Below are 21,362 nucleotides of genomic sequence, written 5' to 3'. Positions count from 1 at the left end.
AAAACCATCTCTCCTTAGATGGAAGTGAAAATATTATTAGCTTAGCCCATCATCCTCCGCTTCAACACTACATTGATATCATGGCTCTGATAGTATTCAAAGTTGGTTTTATCTTTTTTTTCTGTTTATTTTATGTCACTAAGTATTATAGTTGTTTGTAGGGGGCTATAAATATGTTTAAGGTAATGTCTTTGCTATCAAAGATCTTACTGTTATAGAGATCAGTTATAAACAGTTAAAGTTAACCCATTAGCAGTTGAAATAAAATAATAGAGGGGCTGCTGTAGCATGAGTAGAAAAAATACTGGCCTTGATCTTAGAACATTTGAGTCTTAGATTTTAGTCTTATAACCTCAGACAAGTTGTTTACCCTTTCAAAATACTTCTCTAAACCTAGGTTTCCTCAAAAAGAAAACAGCAATGTGGGAGTTCCCACTGTGCTGCAGTGGGTTAAGGATCCCGTGTTGCCACAGCTGTGGCAGAGGTTGCAGATGTGGCTCAGATTCAGTCCCTGGTCCAGGAACTTCCACATGCTATAGGTGCAGCCAAAAAAGAAAAGAAAAAAAATTAAAAAGAGGGAAAAAAGCAGTAATAATAATGCTATTATTTCACAGTTTTATTTTAACTATTTCACAGTTTTATTATGAGGTTCAGATGAGGCAAAGCCTGTAGTTATTGAGAGAGTGTGTGTGTGACTTAGAATAAGCCACAAGACAATGTGTAATTATCTAGTTATTTGTACTAAGAGCAACTGCTCATAAAGGTTCAGAGAAGAAACCACAGGTAGGAAGTGGTAACTGAGTGGTTAACAGGGAAAATGTTATATGAACACCATAGATGAGCACCTCATCTTAGTAGTTTGAAAAAATTAGGGGGAAGAAGCTGCCTGTCAGAGCCGGAGGACAGACGTCTTACTGTTGTTCATCTTGTTGTTCATCTGTCCTCTTTGAGGACAAGGACTGTTTTAAACCCTAATTTATATGGCATCTAACAGTGTTAACGTGAAACGCCTTTATTAAAATGAATTACTGAGAACTACTTGAATTCAACTAGTGCCATACTATTACATCTTTGGGGTAACAAGAGAAATACTTTGGGAACCAAATTAGCTCATTCATCCAGCATTTTGTGAGGTACTGCCTAGCATTTCTGATTTAATAGGCCATACTAAATCGTGAAGGCTGATACAGCTTCCAAGAATGTCTCTGTTTTTTCACCGTGCCCATGGCATTCAAGAATGTCTTATTGGTGTGTATCTTATTCTGAAGGGCTTTTTCTGTACCAGAATTGAAAATAGTTTCAACTTGTGTCATCTCTCACCAATCGTTAATAATTCCCTGGAATATTATGTTGAGAGGAATTGTGAGGCCACATGTGTGTCCATCTGGAAGAGGGCTTTAGGGAGTTCACGAGCTCTGCGGTGGACATAGAAGAGGTGGGGTGGCTGACATGCCCGGATCTGCCATCTCTGTGCACTGCACTTGAGGAAGGCATATAGAAAACATGCTTAGTGGAGTTCCCATCGTGGCACAGCAGAAACAAATCCGACTAGGAACCATGAGGCCGTGGGTTCGATCCCTGGCCTCGCTCAGCGGGTTGAGGATCCGGCGTGGCCATGAGCTGTAGATCTCAGATGAGGCTCAGATCTGGTGTTGTTGTGGCTGTGGCGTAGGTCAGCAGCAACAGCCCTGATTAGAGCCCTAGCCTGGGAACCTCCATATGCCGTGGGTGGGGCCCTGAAAAGACAAAAGACAGAAAAAAAAAAAAGAAAACATGCTTAGTGATTAGCCGCAACACATTGTTTGCTGTTTTGTTCTGTTTCTAGGTTATCAGTTTCAGTTAAATTTTAATAACTTAGAATCATTTTCAATAACCTGTAGCTCCAGGGTTGGGTTAAAGGTAATATCTTGTTTCAGAAGGAAACAGATAGCAGTGAAGAAGAGGACATTGTTGGACCGATGCCTGCCAAAGGACCAGTGAACTCGAGTGTATCGACAGAGTTTGAAAAAAGGGCTCAGAGAATGAAAGAGAAACTGACGAAAGGAGACAACGTAGGTTTTAAATATACAAGACACTTTGAGAAATTGACCAACTAGATTAAAAATCTCAATTTTACAAGCAGACATAAAAAATGTGTGGGTACATAAGTACGTACATAAAAATTTAAGATCTGGAGTTCCCTTCATGGCTCAGCGGTTAACAAACCCGCCTAGCATCCATGAGGATGCAGGTTCGATGCCTGGCCTCACTCAGTGGGTTAAGGATCCAGCGTTGCCATGAGCTGTGGTGTAGGTCACAGACACGGCTCTGATCCCATGTTGCTGTGGCTCTGGCGTAGGCTGGTGGCTACAGCTCCCATTCGACCCCTAGCCTGGGAACTTCCATATGTCGCAAGTGCGGCCCTAAAAAGACAAAAAAAAAAAAAAAAATTAAGATCTAAGTAATCCAGAAATAATAAAAGGAAAAAAGATGGGCAATTTTGCCTACTTAAATTCTGTATGGCAAAAGACAACAAAGTCAAGGGAACAGTAAAGTAGATTGAAAGTATTTATAACATATATGACAAAAAGTTGTTTCTTAAATTCTTTCTCTTTAAGTGTGTTAACTAACGTTCAAGCCTCGATTGAGAAGCAGAGTCACTTATACAGTATTCTACACACACACACACACACGTGCGCACATACACATATACACACTTTCCAAGCTACTTTTTTTTTTTTTTTAACTTTTTATTTCTCTTAAAGGACTCATCTAAACCTATTACAAGAGAGTCTTGGATGACTGAGCTTCCTCCAGAAATGAAAGACTTTGGTCTTGGGCCCAGAACTTTCAAGAGAAAAGCAGATGACAAATCTGGAGATCGATCAGTCTGGACAGACACTCCAGCCGACAGAGAAAGGAAAGCTAAGGTGAGAGAGTTTGTTTGTCCCTGTATTTCTATCCATACAAATAGAGTTGGCTCTATTTGGGAAAAAATATAAGGCAGGATTATTTAAGGGTACTGTTTTTGGTTGTTGTTTTTTTTTTTTTTTCCCCCAGGGCTGTACCCTCGGCATATGGAATTCCCAGGCTGGGAGTCAAATCGGAGCTACAGCGGCTAGCCACAGCCACAGCAATGCCAGATCTGGCAAGTCTGCAACCTACACCACAGCTCACGGCAACACTGGATCCTTAACCCACTGATCGAGGCCAGGGATCGAACCCAAGTCCCTGTGGATACTAGTCAGATTTGTTACCGCTGAGCCATAAAGGGAAGCCCCAGGGGTACTGTTTTTTTAAATTATGATTTCAAGGGTCACAGGTTTCCCCTGAAGGGAAGTTATGAGAACATGACAACAGTTGCTTCTGTGTATTTGCTTACTATTTCCCAATAAATTGTCTTATCTAAATTTCAAGAGAACCTAGAGACATGTTTATTGGCATGTCCTCTATGAGGTCAACTTTTCTGGAATTAAATACTGGTAAGTGATTAACAGTAATTCCATTCCAGACCTTTCTGACTCCCCCGCCCTTTCCTTATATATCGTACCATTTCCGTAAAAGTTTATCCTTTAAAATACCTTCAAAAAAAACCAAAGCCACAGATGAACCTAGCAAGCTAAGTGGTACATAGAGACTGTCTCTCAAAATAATAGTAGCTCAAATGCATTAAGCTTCATGTTACTGTCAAGATAGGTAAAACACTTTCATTAATATATTGACTAGTTTACCCCAATAATACACCCAAAAATATACATAAAATACATTATCATTTTTGGGTTTTCTTTTCTTGGGTCCTTCCATTTATTATGAAATATTCCACTGTAAGTTAGGAACCCAGCCAGTGTCCTCAGCACTACTTAAATTCACTCCATCTGAAGATTTCAGTTTCCTTAATATGTCCCATTCAAATCTTTTCTTCCCCAATGAATTTTATTATATTTAAGGTTGTACAACCATCATCACAATCTAATTTTAGAACATTTCCATCCCAGACCCCCAGTCCACCCCTCCCCCAACATGTCCCCTTTGGTAACCATAAGTTTTTTCAAAGTCCCTGAGTCTGTTTCTGTTCTGCAAAAAAGTTCGTTTGTATCCTTTTTTTCAGTCAAATCGTAAATGCTTGACCAGTTGGCACTTTGTGATTATAGCTGTACCAGTTCTAACTTAAACAGTTCCACACTTAACTCATTCCCCTAACTCTGTTTATCTTGTTCATTGGTGCCTAGAATTATGAGGATTTCCATTGTCATTCTATAACTGAAAATTGAATATCTCCTCTGCCAGGCATTCTGTTTGTTCACAGGTAAAAGCTCCTTAAGGCACTTCCATTTTTGTGAAGAATTGGTTGTGAAATGCTTGGTGTTATTCTTAAAATGATGGTTTGTGGAAACTCCACATTTTAGCACTCTCCCTTGACTACGTGGCACAATCATAAGTTCTCTTTTGTCTTGAGGATTCAAGGAAATCCAGGAGTTGTGATAGAAAGTTGAAGTGAACCAACATGCTTGAGGGTGGAAGAGGCAACAAAAGATGTGGCAGAGAAGTGAGCCGCACGCCTTGACTGACTAGTGAATGCCTGTCTGCTTCTTAACTCGACTTTTATAAAATAACATTGGCTTTTTTAGGATTTAGCCAGTAAGATTGTCTCCAAAAAGACAATTGAAAAAAGAAAAAGACGATTTCCCTTGCTTCCACGGACTTTTTGTTTGTGCCTCCATTTTTTTTTTTTTTTTTTTTTTTTTTTGTCTTTTTAGGACCAATCCCACAGCATATGTAGGTTCCCAGACTAGGGGTCAAATCAGAGTTGTAGCCGCCACCCTACACCACAGACACAGCAATGCCAAATCCAAGCTGCGTCTTCGACCTACACCACAGCTCACGGCAATGCCAGATCCTTAACCCACTGAGCGAGGCCAGGGATTGAATCGTATCCTCCTGGATGCTGCTTAGATTCGTTTCTGCTGAGCCATGACGGGAACACCTATGCCTACATTTACTTGTGCTTTTTTCAGTCCTTGTGTTCCTCATTGTAGGTGAATAGACAGACGTCTAGCCTACAGCCAGATATGCAGGGAGTCTTTTTCAAAAGAAAATATCACAGAAAAATAGGTAGGATAAACAGAAACTAGCCAGTACAATTTGAGCTTAAGTGATTTGGGGCCCTACAACTAAATTCTTTAGACTGGTCATTCTTTTCAGGGCCTAAAGTGTTTTGTTCTGTATTTAGAGCAGACTCACAGAGGAATTATTAATAACCCTTGCATTTTATTACAGCATATGTACCATAGACATAGATTTTTAGTACAAGTTGTATGATATCCTGTATAAAGTTCATGACTAATTTTTGATTTTTGGAACAGATCTTAGTCGAGTTTTATTTTCTGTCTCCGAATTTCCTTTTTGTAGTCTTTTTCCACCACTTTATCTTACTTTTTTTTTTTTTTTTTCTGGTGGCTTTCCTGTAGCGGGCAGAAATTCATGGGCCAGGGCTTGAATCCGAGCCAAAGCAGTGACAGAACTGGGTCCATAACCTGCTGGGCCACCAGGGAACTCTTCGTCTTACTTTTTTGTATTTGATTTCCCACATTCATCTCATACTACTCAGTGTTCTCACATTCACTTAGCCAACATGGCCTAAGTGAAGCAAGGTTGCTCCTTAGAGAGAAATGAAACTGTTAGGTGTAAATTAATGGAATAAGATCAGTTATTTTCTCACCTTCCAGTCTTGATTGGATTTACTTACCAACTCTTAAATGGTCAGGTTTTCACCTCCATCTTATCAGAACATCATTTTTTTATGATTTTTATTTTTTTCATTATAATTGATTTACAGTGTTCTGTCAATTTAGAACATCATTTTTCTCTCTTTTCTTTTTTCTTTTTAGGGCCACACCTGCAGCATATGGAAGTTCTTGGGCTAGGGGTCAAATTGGAGCTGCAGCTGGTGGTCATGGCCGCAGCAACACAGTATCCAAGCTGCATCTGCACCCTACACTGCAGCTTATGACAACACCAGATCTTTAACCCACTGAGCAAGGCCAGGGATCAAAACCACATCCTCAGACACTATGTCAGGTTCTTAATCTACCAAGCCACAGTAGGAGCTCCTGGTATTTCTTTTTTTATTTCTTTTTAAATTTCAAATTCCATGAGTTCGCTGTTGGCTCAGTGGGTTAAGGATCCAGTATTATAACTACCATGGAGTAGGTTCAGTCCCTGGCCCAGAAACTTCTGCATGCCACAGGCACAGCCAAAAAAAAAAAAAAAATTTCTAATTCCAGTTGTTCACAGCTGGTATATTTTGCATATTGACCTGGTATCCTGTAGCTTTGTTATAATTGCTTACAACTGCCAAGAGTTTCTTAATAGACTCTGGAGTTTTCTACAAAGACAGTGTGTCATCTGTGAACACAGATAGTTTTATTTTTATTTTTTATTTTTCATACCCCTTTTATTTCTCTTTTTTCCCTCAATAGTGCTTTTCCTAGAATTAAAAAAAGATAATATAAGATTTATTATTAACCCTTAATTTCTCTTCTACATGTCATCATTGTTTGTCAGACTCACACTCATCTCTGAGTTTCATAACATCCAGTTAGTTGACTGGAGAGAGTGTTTTTGTTTTTCTTATTTATGGAAAAATCTTAGGACACTAACAAATCCCTCATCAAGTATTTTAACATTTCTAGTGGGAAGCGATTCAACAGGCCTGGCTTAGTTTAGTCTCATTACTCAATCTGAGTAAAAATAATAGTATTTCTTTTTTATTTTCTCTTAACTATACGGTTCAGTAATGCATTATCTGTGTTTGTTCCTCAGGAGACACAAGAAGCAAGAAAGTCATTCAGCAAGAAGGATGAAGAACACACATTGTCAGGAAGGGAGAAGAGGTTGGCGGAGCAGGTATCCTCCTACAATGTAAGTCAGAGAATTAAATGTACAACCTTTCCTTTTTCAATTTTTCTGTCTTTTAATGCTCTTCCCATTTTTTATCTTTTTCTTGTTTCTCTTTCTTTTTTTTTTTTTTAGGAAACACAAATTTTTATTCTATGCAATATAAAACATTATGCATTGATTTGGTACATAATTTTTTAGTTTGTACTATAGGAAAAACGATAATGAAGAAAAGGTTTGTTTCTCTTTCTTTTATATGTCTTCCTCTTCCTTCTCAGTCTTTTTTCTATACATCTGTTCTGAAAAATACTCAACTCTGTTGTGTGTGTGTGTCTGTGTATGAATATATATATATATGTAGTCCTGTGTAGGGTTTTTCAGTGCATCTCATGTAATATTTTCAGTTCGTTTTTAACTTAGATCATATATCAGAAATTTAATTCATAGAGATGGGTAGCACATGATCAGAAAGTAAGAGCCCCACTAACTCCTAGAGAGCCTCAATTCATACATTTTTAAATTATAAGTCGATTTGGAATGTTTGGTATCATGATTTAAATATGGGAGATGTGATGATATAAACATGGGAGAAAAATATAAAAATATATAAAAACATTAAAATATAAAAATTTAAAATAGGGTTCAATCTAAATTTATAAGCTAAATAGTCACTATTTGTTTGGCATATTATTTTGTTATATTCTCGTATTCATTAAACAAATTGGCATTCCCATTTGGTGGAAATGTAAATCGGTGCAGCCACTGTGGAGAACAGTACGGAGACTCCTTAAAAAAACTAAATGTAGGAGTTTCCGTTGTGTGTCAGCGGGTTAGGAACTCAACTAGAATTCATGAGGATGTGGGTTCAGTTCATGGCCTCGCTTAGTGGGTTAAGGATGCAGCATTGCTGCAAGCTGCAGCATAGGTCAAAGATGCAGCTCGCATCTAGCTTGGCTGTGGCTGTGGCATAGTCCTGGAGCTGCAGCTCCAATTTGACCCTTGGCCCAAAAAAACTTCCATATGCTTCAAATGTGGCCCTAAAAAAAAAAAAAAAAAAAAAAAACCTAAATATTCTAGAACTACCATGTGATCCATCAGTTTCACTCCTGGACATATGTCTGGAGAAAACCATAATTCAAAAAGACACTTACACCCCAGTGTTCATTGCAACACTATTTACAACAGCCAAGACATGGACGCAACTTAAATATTCATCAACAGAGGAATGGATAAAGATGTGGTACATATATACTATTGAAAATTACTGAGCCATGAAAAAAAAAAGAATGAAATAATGCCATTTTCAGCAACATGGGCGGACCTAGAAATTACCATACTAAGTGAAGTAAGTCAGACTGAGAAAGATAAATATCATATGAGATCACTAATATGTGGAATCTAATAAAGAATGGTAACAGAGAACTTGTTCACAAAACAAAATCAGACTCAAAGATTTCAAAACCTGGCGTTCCCTTCATGGCTCAGCAGTTAACGAACCCAACTAGGATCCATGAGGATGAGGGTTCAGTCCCTGGCCTTGCTCAGTGGGTTAAGGATCCAGCATTGCTGTGAGCTGCGGTGTAGGTTGCAGACTCGGCTCAGATCCCAAGTTGCTGTGCCGTGGCATAGGCCGGTAGCTGTAGCTCCAATTTGACCCCTAGCCTGGGAACTTCCATATGCCACAGATGTGGCCTTAAAAAGCAAAATAATAATAATAATAATAATAAAGAAAGAAACTGATGGGAGTTTGAATGATAAAACTGGGTGAATGTAATACTAAGATTTGTACATTTCATTGTATGTAAATTTACTTTAAAAGAAAAAATTGTAAACAAATATTGAACTCTGTTGAAATGCATACTGAAGTATTACAGTACGTGTTATGATGTCTGCAATTTACTGTGCACTCAAAATATTAGAATTATAATCTTATGCTGAAATTTTGGTTACTTATGAGATAATGCTTTTCAAAATATTAATATAGTCTTAAGACTAAACCACCCTATAAGCCTTAGTTTTGATAGATCATTATTTAGAATATTACCAAACAACTAGAATCTTAGCATGAATTTTCAAAAGCTGCTGAAAAATCATCCCTTTAGAAATAAATTGCTCTGGCTTTTATAAATGGATCTAACACGCATTTTTGTTGAATGATTAAACTTGGTAAATCAGCAAATTGGTCATTCAGCAAGTTGGTTTCTACTTGAATTGGCTTTTGGTGTGGTGATTGCTTCTAGGTGTTTTTATTACTGATTTATCTGCCTGGCACTAGTTTGGTCCTGTCACAGTGTGCAAATTGTGTTAAATCAGGCAGTACACCCAAAACAAACTGGTATAGCAGTTTATTTTTTTTATCATAACTAATTTGAGTGCTTGAATTGTTTGAATTGACCAGAGCAGTCCAGTGTTTTAATGTATTCCTGTCTTTATTGATGTTTTACTTATTAATATAGAGGATCAATCAGTTGAAACCTACAATCTTTATTTCTCCATTTGTGTTTGCTTTTTGTTACTTCTGCACAGTTTTGCCCATTATTCTAGACCATTTTCCTCAGCAGTGGCTCTAGGCAAACAAAATAGGCCTCTGCAACTTTCTTCTTTCTCATGTCTCCACACAGCCCCTCCAAACTTTGCTCTCTGTTTCCTCCAGCTCTTCCTTATCTCTTCATATTGTGGTACCTGTACAGCAACCTGGGTGGGGATTTTTGTTTTTGTTGTTATCTGTCTGTTTGTTTTCTTTCTTTCTTTTTTTTTTTTTTTTTTCCTTTTTACAGCTGCACTTGTGGCACGTGCAAGTTCCCAGGCCAGGGTCACATTGGAGCTGCAGTTGAGGCCTGCACCACAGCCACAGCAACAATGGATCCAAGTCACACCTGTGACCTTGCACTAATGCCAAATGCTTAACCCCCTGAGCGAAGCCAGGTGTCAAACCCGCACCCTCACAGACATTAGGTCCTTAACCTGCTGAGCCACAGTGGGAACCCCAACACAGTGGGGTATTGTTGTTGTTGTTTTAACATTCCCTTTCTTACAGTATCTTCCGTCATGGTCTATCACAAGAGACTGGATATAGTTCCCTATGCTGTACAGTAGGACCTCATTGCTTATCTGTTCTAAACGTAGCAGTTTGCATCTACTGACCGCAAACTTCCAGTCCATCCCAGTCTCTCCCCCCGACCCCTTGGCAACCACAGGTCTGTTCTCTATGTCTTTGAGTCTCTTTCTGTTTTGTAGATAGGGTCATTTGTGCTGTATTTCAGATTCCACATCTAAGTGATATTATAGATTCTATAATACCATATTTTAAATATCATATGGTATTTGTCTTTCTTTCTCTGACATACTTTGCTTAGTATGAGAATCTCTACTTGCATCCCTGGGTGGTTTTTTTAAAGCCCAGGTTCCTGGAGTTCCCATGTGGTGCAATGGGATCAATAGCGTCTTGGGAGTGTTGGGATGCGGGCCCAATCCCTGGCCCAGCACAATGGGTTGAGGATCTGATGTTGCCAAAGCTCTGGTTTAGTTTGAGGCTGTGGCTCCTATCTGATCCCTAGCCTGGGAGCGCCATATGCCTTGGGGTGGCCAAAAAAAAAAAAAAAAAAAAACCACACAGGTTCCTGAGACCAGGATTGACCATTTTGATTCAGTAAATCTATTGTGGGGCTCAAGAATCTGTTTTAATTTTGAACCACTCAAAGATGGAGACCAGGAATTCCCGTCATGGCTCAGTGGTTAACGAATCTGACTAGGAACCATGAGGTTGTAGGTTCGATCCCTGGCCTCACTCAGTGGGTTAAGGATCTGGCATTGCTGTGAGCTGTGTTGTAGGTCGCAGACATGCCTCAGATCCTGCGTTGCTGTGGCCATGGTGTGTAGGCCAGCAGCTGCAGTTCCGATTAGACCCCTAGCCTGGGAACCTCCATGTGCCGTGGGTGCGGCCCTAAAACAAACCAAAAAAAAAAGCATGGAGACCATGGCCTTCAAGTATTTTTACTCAGTATTCCCTCAAAGAAACTTTTTTCCCTGACATCTAAAAATGTTCATTGTGAGTTTCAGTAGTTACGAAAGATGTAATTTATAGCACATTGTATTACTCTTAAATGTTTCAAATGGAATCTAAATGCCATAGTAATTCAGTATCTATTATTATTCATTAAAAATACATATATGAACAAGTACTTCCTTAACTGTTGGAAATTTTATTTCATTCATTTTTCTCTTTGAATACATAATTTCATTTCTCTCTGGCACAGAATTTTACCTTAATGGAATTCACTTTTATGCTTGAAGGTCTTTTATGATTATATTTGATAAGTCATGTTTCACTTTGACAAATTTATGCACATAAATTGAAATCGAAAAAACATTTTTTTAAATTTCCTGCATCTAAGGTTTTAAGTGTGACATTTTCTTTCCTTTTGTATTAAGTTGTAATTTCAGTTGATCAAAACAATGCAAATATCTTACTTGATAAATAATTATTAAACATTAAAAGTAAAATATAAATTTATTTTATTCTTTTAATGAAAGACTTTCTTTCCAGTTAGTTCCTGGCCTTTGGATGAATGTTAGTTACTTCATGCTAGAATAAGACAGGTTTCAACATCAAATGTGTTCTTCTGGATTTTTTTTCTTTCTTCCTTTCCCTTTTTTTTTTTTTTTCTTTTCAGGGCCACACCTGCTGCATATGGAAGTTCCCAGGCTAAAGGGTTCAGTCGGAGCTGTAGCTGAGACCTATACCAAAGCCACAGCAGCATGGGAGACGCATCTGCAACCTCCACCACAGCTCATAGCAATGCTGGATGCTTAACCCCCTGAGGGAGGCCAAGGATCTAACCCACATCCTCATGGATGCTAGGCGGGTTCATTAACTGCTGAGCCACAATAGGAACTCCTGTTTTATTTGCTTTTATGGTATGAGTTTTATAATTAAGAGTTAAGAAAGCATGTTCACATAAGAAGTGGATGAGGGAGTTCCTGTCGTGGCTTGGTGGTTAACGAACCCATCTAGTAACCATGAGGTTGTGGGTTCAATCCCTGGCCTCGCTCAGTGGGTTAAGGATCTGGTGTTGCCATGAGCTGTGGTGTAGGTCAAAGACATGGCTTAGATCCCGCATTGCTGTGGCTGTGGTGTAGGCCAGCAGCTACAGCTCCGATTAGACCCCTAGCCTGGGAACCTCCGTATGCCAGGGGTGCAGCCCTAAAAAGACAAAAAGACAAAAAAAAAAAAAAGAAGAAGAAGAAGAAGTGGATGAGAAGGGAACACAATTTGTTATAGTGATGTCATTCAGTTCTTTTAAGAATTTCTGCGTTATTCAACCTCACAATGATCTACTGATGAAAATTGCTAATGATCTCTCAACTGTCTCTCACCTTTGATTTTTTTTTTTTCACATTGGTCCCTTTTCTTCTTTGGGTTTTTGTTTTGTTTTGTTTCTTTGCATTCAGAATGGTTAGAGCTTTAATGGACGTTTAGTAACTTCTCAGCTGAAGACCATTTTCCATCTTTTTCCAGGGGACTCAAGCTGGCAGCATTGCCTCCCCACTGAATACTGGGGGGCAGGGTGAACAGAGTGAGGAAGGGCTGTAGTATCCTTACTCTCCAGCCCACCAGGCCGGGCTTATTTTCTCATTCTCACTTTCCAAATCTGTATAATGAGATTAATAACAATTTTAGAGATGTTGTGTTGTGAGGATTGCAATATAGTAAATGCTCAATAACTTTGAACACTTAACATTCATTGACTGATTCTTATATATCCCAACACTATACTAAATGCTTTGTATTCATTAGATTATAAACCCCTACCTCATCCAAATATTTGGACAGTATTACTATTATGATTTATTATTTTGCAGCTGAGAAATTGAGGCTTAAATTACTTGCCAAGGTCACCAGTGTTGAAAATAGCAGGTATCATTGCTTTCCAGATTTTTCTGAATTTAGAACTTAAGTTCTTAACTGTTCCTCCATGCTATAAGTATAGATAGGCTATTTTTTCTTAGCAATATTTGGTTTTTATAACCTCCAATTTCATTAACAATAAAGAATTGGAAAGCACTCGACTTGCAAACCAATTTGTTTCCTAAAGACTTTACCAATGAAAGTAAAGTGACCAATTGAAATGACCAATTTATGAAATGTGAGGGTTGAGAAAATGGAAATAGTGCTAATTTAAATAAATATTTACTAATACAGCATCCAGATTGAGTTCAGTTTATAGGAAGTAAGTATCACATAACCTAGCTGACAAAGTCAGATGTCATTGTTAAATCAGGCAAGTCGGACTGACTTTAAGAAAGTCTGACTTCATTCTTCCGTTCAGATAGATGTGACTATGCTCATTTGTATGACACTTCTGAATTGTAAAATAGATGGGCAGGTGCCATAAGTTTCTCTTCTGTATGAAATGAGATGCTGCCACCTTCAGCATTTCTTACCATGTATTTTGCTTTCACTGAGCTCTCTTCACATCTTTACTCTCAAGTATATTGTTTGACAGGAGGCAGGCCCTGGAAGAAATGTAGTGGTTAAGCAAAAATTGCCCTTTCTTTCACTGCCCCATTCTGAAGTACATCCAAATTCAGGACATTGCAACGAGAACTAAAATGCCCATTCCAAAAGGCATTGGAACTCTTAATAGAAATACGTTTATGACACGGAAGGATACAAAGCCTCCTGAGTTTGCAGCTCCTTGATTAGAAGTTTCAGTCATACTGGTATTTCAGATTTTTTATTTGACACTGTGGAGACTTGCTCTCCAAGGCAGTAATATTCTGTAATAAGATTCTGAAAGGCCTCTCCTCTGTTAAATGGGAAAAGGCTGTAATGAAAGGGGAGACGTCCTCCCGAGGTGCATTATCAAGCGAGTCTGTTTCAAATGAGGCTACATGAAGAAATTTAGAGTTCTGGGTAATAAGCTTAGAATTTGCCTTCATACCCCATGGAATCCGCTCAGTGTGGCCCCGAGGGATACCACATACCGCAGTTCAAAGGCCGCATGGACCCTTGCATCTCACTCTCTGCTTCTCCAATCCATTCTCTTTTACTTTAATCCGTACTGAAAGGTCTGGGAGTTTCCTCGTGGCTCAGCAGGTGAAGGATCTGGAGTTGTCACTGCTGTGGCATGGGTTTGATCCCTGGTGCAGGAACTTTCATATGCCATGGGTGCAGCGCCCCCCCCCCCAAAAAAATGAAAGATCTGTAATAGATCTAATTTATGAAACCAGTTGCCTTTGCTCAGATTTCATCCTACCAGTTGATATGAAGATGGAAACTAATAAAATATTGTGAATCAGCTATACTTTGTTTTTTTTAAAAAATAATAAAATAAAATGTGATTAATTACTGTAGCTTAAAAGAAAGAAAATGAGAGAGATACAGCAAATAGAAAGGACAAGAACTTCTCTTGGCATATAGACAGTGCTGCATTTCCTTCATTTGCTTTGGGTTTTGTCAGCTCCGTGCCGTTATTTTTCTGCCTTGCCTTTACTCTTACCTCAGCCTGACAGTGCCGTCTCTTCCATTCCTCCCGTTCTGGCTTCATGGACCAGCGCATCTGTGAAGCTTTAATGGGGCTCCCAAGTGAGAAAGTAATTGCTCTTCTTTCTCACCCTTGTCCTTGGTTCAGACTCTAATTTTGACTCATCGCGCAATGCTTTTTATGATGGTTATTTAAACATTTGTTTCCTCTCCCTCTTGCTCCTTCTTTTATTGTGTAACATGTAGTTAGTGGAATTGAATTTCTGTCTGATGCGTATTTTCTTCAAAGCATCTGTCTTGGATGTAGAAAAACCTTTTAGGGTTTGTAAATAGCGCTCCTGAATGTTCACCATTATGCCGTCGTTATTTTGTTTCATGATTATATATATATATTTTTTTTTTTTTGGTCTTTTTGTTGTTGTTGTTGTTGTTGTTGTTGTTGCTCTTTCTTGGGCCGCTCCCGCGGCATATGGAGGTTCCCAGGCTAGGGGTCTAATCGGAGCTGTAGCCACCGGCCTACGCCAGAGCCACAGCAACACGGGATCCGAGCCGCGTCTGCAACCTACACCACAGCTCACCGGCAACGCCGGATCGTTAACCCACTGAGCAAGGGCAGGGACCAGACCCGCAACCTCATGGTTCCTAGTCGGATTCGTTAACCACTGCGCCACGACGGGAACTCCCCCATGATTATATTTTGTCAAAGATCTTTATAAACTGAGATTTTTATTTCTACTCTTTTGCTCTCCCCAGGAATCAAAAAGATCAGAATCTCTTATGGACATTCATCATAAAAAATTAAAGAATAAGGCTGCTGAAGATAAAAATAAGCCCCAAGAAAGAATACCATTCGACCGTGATAAGGATCTTAAAGTTCATCGATTTGATGAAGCTCAGAAAAAAGCCCTGATAAAGAAGTCTCGAGAACTAAACACCAGGTTTTCACATGGCAAAGGCAATATGTTTTTATAAGTAAGTATATTTTGTTAGATATATTTCCATACTGATAAATTTGAACTTTTCTAAATACTCTTATCTATAAATAATTGTGGCAATTGATATTATTTTATAATAGATTTAAACCTGCAGAGCTTTTTTTTTCTAAGTGAACTGTGATATTTGAAAATTCAGCCTTTTGTAATAAAAAATGTCATATACTGGAAAAGTAGCCTTGTCCTCATAATAACTCAACAGGACATTACTATTCAAAGCGCTAAAATAAAATCTTTTCATTTATGAGACATGGCAAAGGAAAATGTGGTTTGCAGCTTGGGTAAATGTGCATGCTTTATAAAGAAGGAGGTTTGCCAGCAGTCTGTTTTATGTTAAACAGGATCTCAATGAAAAGATGTTCATTGCTTCTGGAAGGTTCATTGCTTTAAGCTAAGGTTCAAAACCGCTACATCACTCTTACATGGCCCAAACTGACAAGGGTTCATAATGGTGATTCTATAAAAGCTAAGGTGACTTCTTAAAATCTTTGTGATTTTTAATTGTATGAAACCTACATCAATATTAAAATGTGGCTTTAAGGGAAAATACAATTACAGTGAAAAGTAATTCTCCAACTTACTGAATTTTCTTATTCTTACTTCAGGGGGATTTCCCTGTGCAATGAAGAAGCGTTGAAGAGTACTCTTTTTTTCCAGTCTGTTCACTTTTTTCCCATTGTTTCGAGTTTCTTAAGATTAGAGGATTCCTTTAGTCTTAAAAAAGCATACAGACTTCCCTTACTCTGCGCATCCTTTAAAGTCATGTGGAAACATAAAATCAGTGTGTCTTATGCAGGGTACAGTTTTAAGTCTTGTGTTCTGAGGAAGTGTGGACTTTTATTCAAATAATTGTTTTGAGGTTCCCCCCCTCACACTGCCTAATTTTTGCGCTGTCTCACAAATACCTTGTAAGGTCTAGACCGTCTATCAAGTCTCTTCCACAGCTTGGACCCCCTCGTCAGATATTACTGACCTCGCGGGAGTGAGTGTGTCTGGTCCTCGCAATAAATCCATGAATTTGAAATGGTTTGGTTTCCCTCTAAACTGCAGCCAGTGAACACACAACATTTACTTGAAAATACAGAGTCTGGAGGTTTTGTCCATTTTGTTATCAGTGTCTTGCTTGGGCACTCAGGGCTTTTTATTTATGATTTGGATTTTTTTTGTTTGTTTTTAAGTCAAAAAGGGGGACCCCTAGAGTTCCTTTGTGGCACAGCAGGTTAAGGATTCAGTGTTGTCATTGCAGGGGCTCGGGTCGCTGCTGTGGCGCGCCTGCGATCCCTGGCCCTGGAACTTCCACGTACCGCAGCTGTGGCCAAAAAAAACCCAAAAGGGTTTCCTCTGCATTATTTTATGTGCTGAGAAAAAACTATTTTTATTTTTCCAACTTTAGTAAGTATTTCTAGGGGAGGCAGCCTGAGGGACAAGATATGCCCTTGGTGTGGAGTCTGAGATTCTGTCTCTCAACCAAAGCTGTCTACGTTTTTAAACTGCTTTGGGGTGATCTGACTTTGACCATTTATATTTGACAAATTTTAGTGAATTTAGTGGGGAGGGATCTTTTACATCAGTCATAAATAGCTTTGTTAAAAAGTCAAATTCAATCCCTGAATACAAAAGTGGAAACTGTCATCAAAACTACCCTGATCAAGTTAAGTTTCTGATGCTTTAAGCACTGCCTCTAAGATGTTAATAAAAAATTCTCGATAGATAGGAGTTCCTGTCGTAGCTCATGGGGTTAAGGACCCGCTGTTGTCTCTGTGAGGATGCATGTCCCATCCCTGGTCTTACTCAGTGGGTTAAGGATCTGGCAGCATAGGTCACAGATGCAGCTCAGGTCCCATGTTGTGGCTCTGTCCTAGGCTGCAGCTGCAGCTGCAGCTTCAATTTGACCCCTGTCCCAGAACTTCCATATGCTGCGGCCGTAAAAAGGAAAAAAAGAGAAGAAAATTCTCAATAGTTAAAGCCTAAACTCAAATTTTGTAAGCTATATTTTCTTAAGATTAATCCCGATTCTGGTAGTTGTGTGTTCTGGTTTTGATGAAGCATATGGTTTTAATGGAAAAAGATTCTGAATCCTAGTGCAGTTAGGCTTTATGAAAATTGAGTAAACTGTTCAGGCAAATTATGGGACAAATTTTTCTCCTTCTAATCTTAGAAGTACAATGGTATTTTCCATAACAATAACCTACTCAAGGACTGTTACTATTTAAAAGATGAATTATTCTCCTAAGCAAGTTGAAAGGGCGTCTAATCTAAGCAGAATTGAACAGAGCTACCTTTGACTAAAGAAGTCATTTTTAGCAGATGATATTTTCTGAACATAAAACTTTGTACAAGAGCATCTATGACTTTCATTAATTTTGTTATAATTTTTCCCCTGGTGGAAGGAAAAAATGTTTTCTAGTTCTTGATCCTTATGTAAATTCCTAACACATATTTTTGAGAAATGTTGGTATTTTTTTAAGGTAAAAATGTCACCTTGGGATACTTATTTTTGCATTGCTTTCCTCACCCTAAGGGTAGGTAGGGCTACTTCTATAGTACATCTCGACTGCTTCTTCCCTCACCCTTGCCAGGTCTGTGACCTTAGCAAAAGGGAGAAAAGCCCTCTCGTCTGCCTAATCCTTTACATTAAGTGACCACCTTGCCGGTACCTCTGGTCTAGCCCTCTTTTATGCTACCCTGAGGACAGTTTTAGCAAAACACGAGGCCAGAAGTTTTTTGCCCCTTGCAGAGACTAAACTCAATATAACCACATGGTCAATAAAAGAACAACATAGCTATTTGCACATCCCCTCCCCTCTTCCAAAGCTTCCAAAGGCCTGATTAAATCAAGTCTTCTCTCCATCTGGTAGAAAATTGGTATCGTTGACATTTTCTACTAATAACTCTTTGCTTTCCTATAATTCTTGGCCAAACTTTGTAGACCTGTGACCTCTTTTGAAAGTTAAAAATGAGGAGGAGGAATTCACTTGTGGTACAGCGGGTTAAGGATCTGGCATTGTCTTTGCAGCAGCTCAGGTCACTGTTGTGGTGCAGGTTCTATCCCTGGCCTGGAGTCTTCTGCATGCCATGGGTGTGGCCAAAAGAGAGGAAAAAAAAAAATGAAGAAAAAAGAGCAACACTAAGTTAACAAATAGAGCAGACACTTTAACATTCTTTAGTTTTGGGTGGGGGGGTGGTGTCTCTCTTTTTCTTTTTTTTTTTTTTTAGGGCCACTCCATGGGCATATGGAGGTTCCCAGACTAGGGGTCCAGTAGGAGCTATAGCCACCGGCCTACACCACAGCTCACAGCAACACCAGATCCTTAACCCACTGAGCAAGGCCAGGGATCGAACCTGTGTCCTCATGGATGCTAGTCAGATTAGTTTCCACTGAGCCACGACCGGAACTCCCTAACATTCTTTACTGTTTGGTGAAGGTGAGGTTTAGGTTCATTGTACCTGTTCAGCTCTCTAAATTATTGTCTCAAGTGTTGATGCTTCAGATAACAACCACATTACTGGTAAATAAATGACTTTAGTAAGTGGGAGAATTGGGAGGTAAACAAAAGGTGAGCGATAGTAGCTACACCCATAATAAGGCTGTATCATCAGATAAATTTTTTTGGATTGGAAAAATATCATAAATTAATCCCTATTCTAAAAAGAAAGAAAGAGAAAGGCTGCAGTTTCACTGAGTTCTCTGACTTGTTCAGAGGTAGCAGCTTTTGACATTTATCACTTGAAATTTAATAGTTCTTTGGATTAATGACTTTTTTAGAAGTAAGGTTGGTATTTACATGGTATCTACATGCTCCAGAATAGGTTAACAGTGATTATATAAATCATTTGATCCTGACACATCTTGGCACTTTTTGTTTCTTGTATCGGGTGGATAATGTTAACATTATTCCTCAGAAATGTATGATCATGGGAGATAGTTTTTAGGCTAATTACAGGCGTCCTTATCACTACTCTTCACTTTTTCCCTGGCAATGATAGATATTGTTAGGGAAAAATTTCTCTGTTGAGTTATACACCTGAGAAGAAGAATTAACTTGGAAGGAAGTAACTAGAGATAGTAGTACCTGTGTAATATCAATGCCAAATCTTCTACTTTAGAATGTTAATTTTTTTACTTTGGCTTTTGATGCCATCATGTGATTTTTAGTGTGCAGTTATGAAAGGTCATGCATTTCCTATTAGGGGAGAGGTATATTTTTTTGCAGCTTAAATATTAACTGTGACTACAGTATGTACCAAATTTAAAAGCTATACACTGCCCCTTTCAGTCTTTTCGTTTTGAACTTTACAATTGAAAGACTTTTTAGAAAAAAGGAATTCCTGAGGTGTAATTTTTTTATGTATGAATAAAGTTGCATCTATATCTGAGAAGTTGTGGTCTTTTATTTTTGTTTTATTTGTGTAATATTATTTGTGTAATATTATTAGCTTAACTGAAGCAGGCAGTATTCGTAAAGCGAACATCCTATGAAGATGTATTCTGACCAAGCAGATCATTGTGGGCTTTTGGAGGGGGGAGTCTTTCACTCCAACTCTCTTGCCAGATTTTCGTTATCCCAATAAAACTACAAATATTAGCTATTTATTTAGAAACACAGGACAAACTGGAAATGCTCTTAAGAGCACCCTGGCACAAGAGGGGCTGGCACTGGGTTTGTAACCAAGATGCCATTGTTCTGCATATCATAAGGTTGTGTGACATTTGGTGGGTTTTTTCCGGATTGTTTGATTATGAGGTTTTATGGTTTATTGTTTAGGGTTTGGGGCTTTTTGCGGGGGGGGGGGTTGCCTTTTCTACTTCTCAAATTCTTTCAGAAAGCATGTGTTCTTTTATAATTACAGAGGGAAATTAACTTTTTCTTTTTTTTTTTTTAAGTCCTAACGTTGTGTTATATAGGATCAGAGTTCAAAACTGAACTGTTAGGGAGATGCCTCAGGATTTGCCTTTTCCTTAACTGGGACAGTGCCCAAAAGTGATACTTAGCAGTACAGAAGCTAAGCATTTTTTTTAGGTTTTTATTTTTTTCTATCACAGTTGATGAAGCTACGCATTTAATGATAGGACTCTGGACATAGAGGATCAAGGAAAGAGGGTCCTTATGGTTTCAGATCACTTCCCTGTAATAAGTATTTCTTGAGGAAATAGTGTTTGTTCATTCAGTAAACATTTATTAAATGCCCGGGTGTGTCCTAGGTCTAAGAACACAGTGGTGAACCAGGCTTTCGTAGTCCTCGTCCATGAGAGGAGGTTCTGTGCTAGTCACTACAGAGTGCTCACAGGTAAGTCACACAGAGTCCCTGCCTCGTGGCACGTGGGAGAGCGGAAGATCTCGGTAAAAAAGATCAAGTAAGTGTGCAGCATGACGACTCTCGCTAACACTGCCCTGTGACATACGGGGAGCTCAAGAGTAAATCCTAAGGGTTTTCATCACAAGATCTTTTTTTTTTTTTTCTTTTTATCGTGTCTATATGAGAAAATGAATGTTGGCTGAAGCAGTTGTATCATTTCATAATATATGTAAATCAAACCATCATGCTGTACACCATAAACTCATACAGTGGTGTATGTCAATTACTTCTTAATAAAAGGGGGAAAAGTCACAAATTGTGGTTGGTTTTATAAAGAAAACCGGGTAATGGAACACTACAACAGGTAGTTGAGAATGAGAATCCTACTCAAGTAAGGTGATAGGAAAAGTCTCTCTGAAGGGTTATTATTTAAACTGAAACCTGGGAGTTCCCATTGTGGTGCAGTGGTTAACGAATCCGACTAAGAACCATGAGGTTGCAAGTTCGATCCCTGGCCTTTCTCAGTGGGTTATGGATCCGGCGTTGCCGTGAGCTGTGTGGTGTAGGTTGCAGACGCGGCTTGGATCCCGCGTTGCTGTGACTCAGGCATAGGCCGGTGCCTATAGCTCCAATTCGACCCCTAGCCTGGGAACCTCCATATGCCACGGGAGCGGCCCAAGAAATGGCAACAAAAAAAGACAAAAAACAAA

The 21,362-nt window shown here is 38.9% G+C and overlaps 1 protein-coding gene across 3 annotated transcripts in view; it reads left to right on the top strand.

Annotated features, from left to right (window-relative positions):
* The window catches only part of GPALPP1 (GPALPP motifs containing 1), a 36,068-nt gene extending 15,100 nt beyond the window's left edge, over positions 1–20,968 (top strand). Inside the window, exons 5-9 of one of the 3 annotated variants that reach the window (XM_021065611.1) lie at positions 1,917–2,051; positions 2,745–2,909; positions 6,802–6,900; positions 15,116–15,334; positions 20,558–20,968. In XM_021065611.1, the coding sequence (XP_020921270.1) occupies positions 1,917–2,051; positions 2,745–2,909; positions 6,802–6,900; positions 15,116–15,334 (618 nt within the window). In that variant the 3' untranslated portion in view covers positions 20,558–20,968. Of the gene's footprint in view, positions 1–1,916; positions 2,052–2,744; positions 2,910–6,801; positions 6,901–15,115; positions 15,335–15,959; positions 19,733–20,557 lie in introns of those variants that run through there. The other 2 variants (XM_001924193.5, XM_005668433.3) reach the window with 2 other exon arrangements.

This window comes from Sus scrofa, chromosome 11, assembly GCF_000003025.6.
Source record: "Sus scrofa isolate TJ Tabasco breed Duroc chromosome 11, Sscrofa11.1, whole genome shotgun sequence".
Lineage (NCBI taxonomy): Eukaryota > Metazoa > Chordata > Mammalia > Artiodactyla > Suidae > Sus > Sus scrofa.
This window is presented reverse-complemented; position numbering and strand designations above follow the sequence as displayed.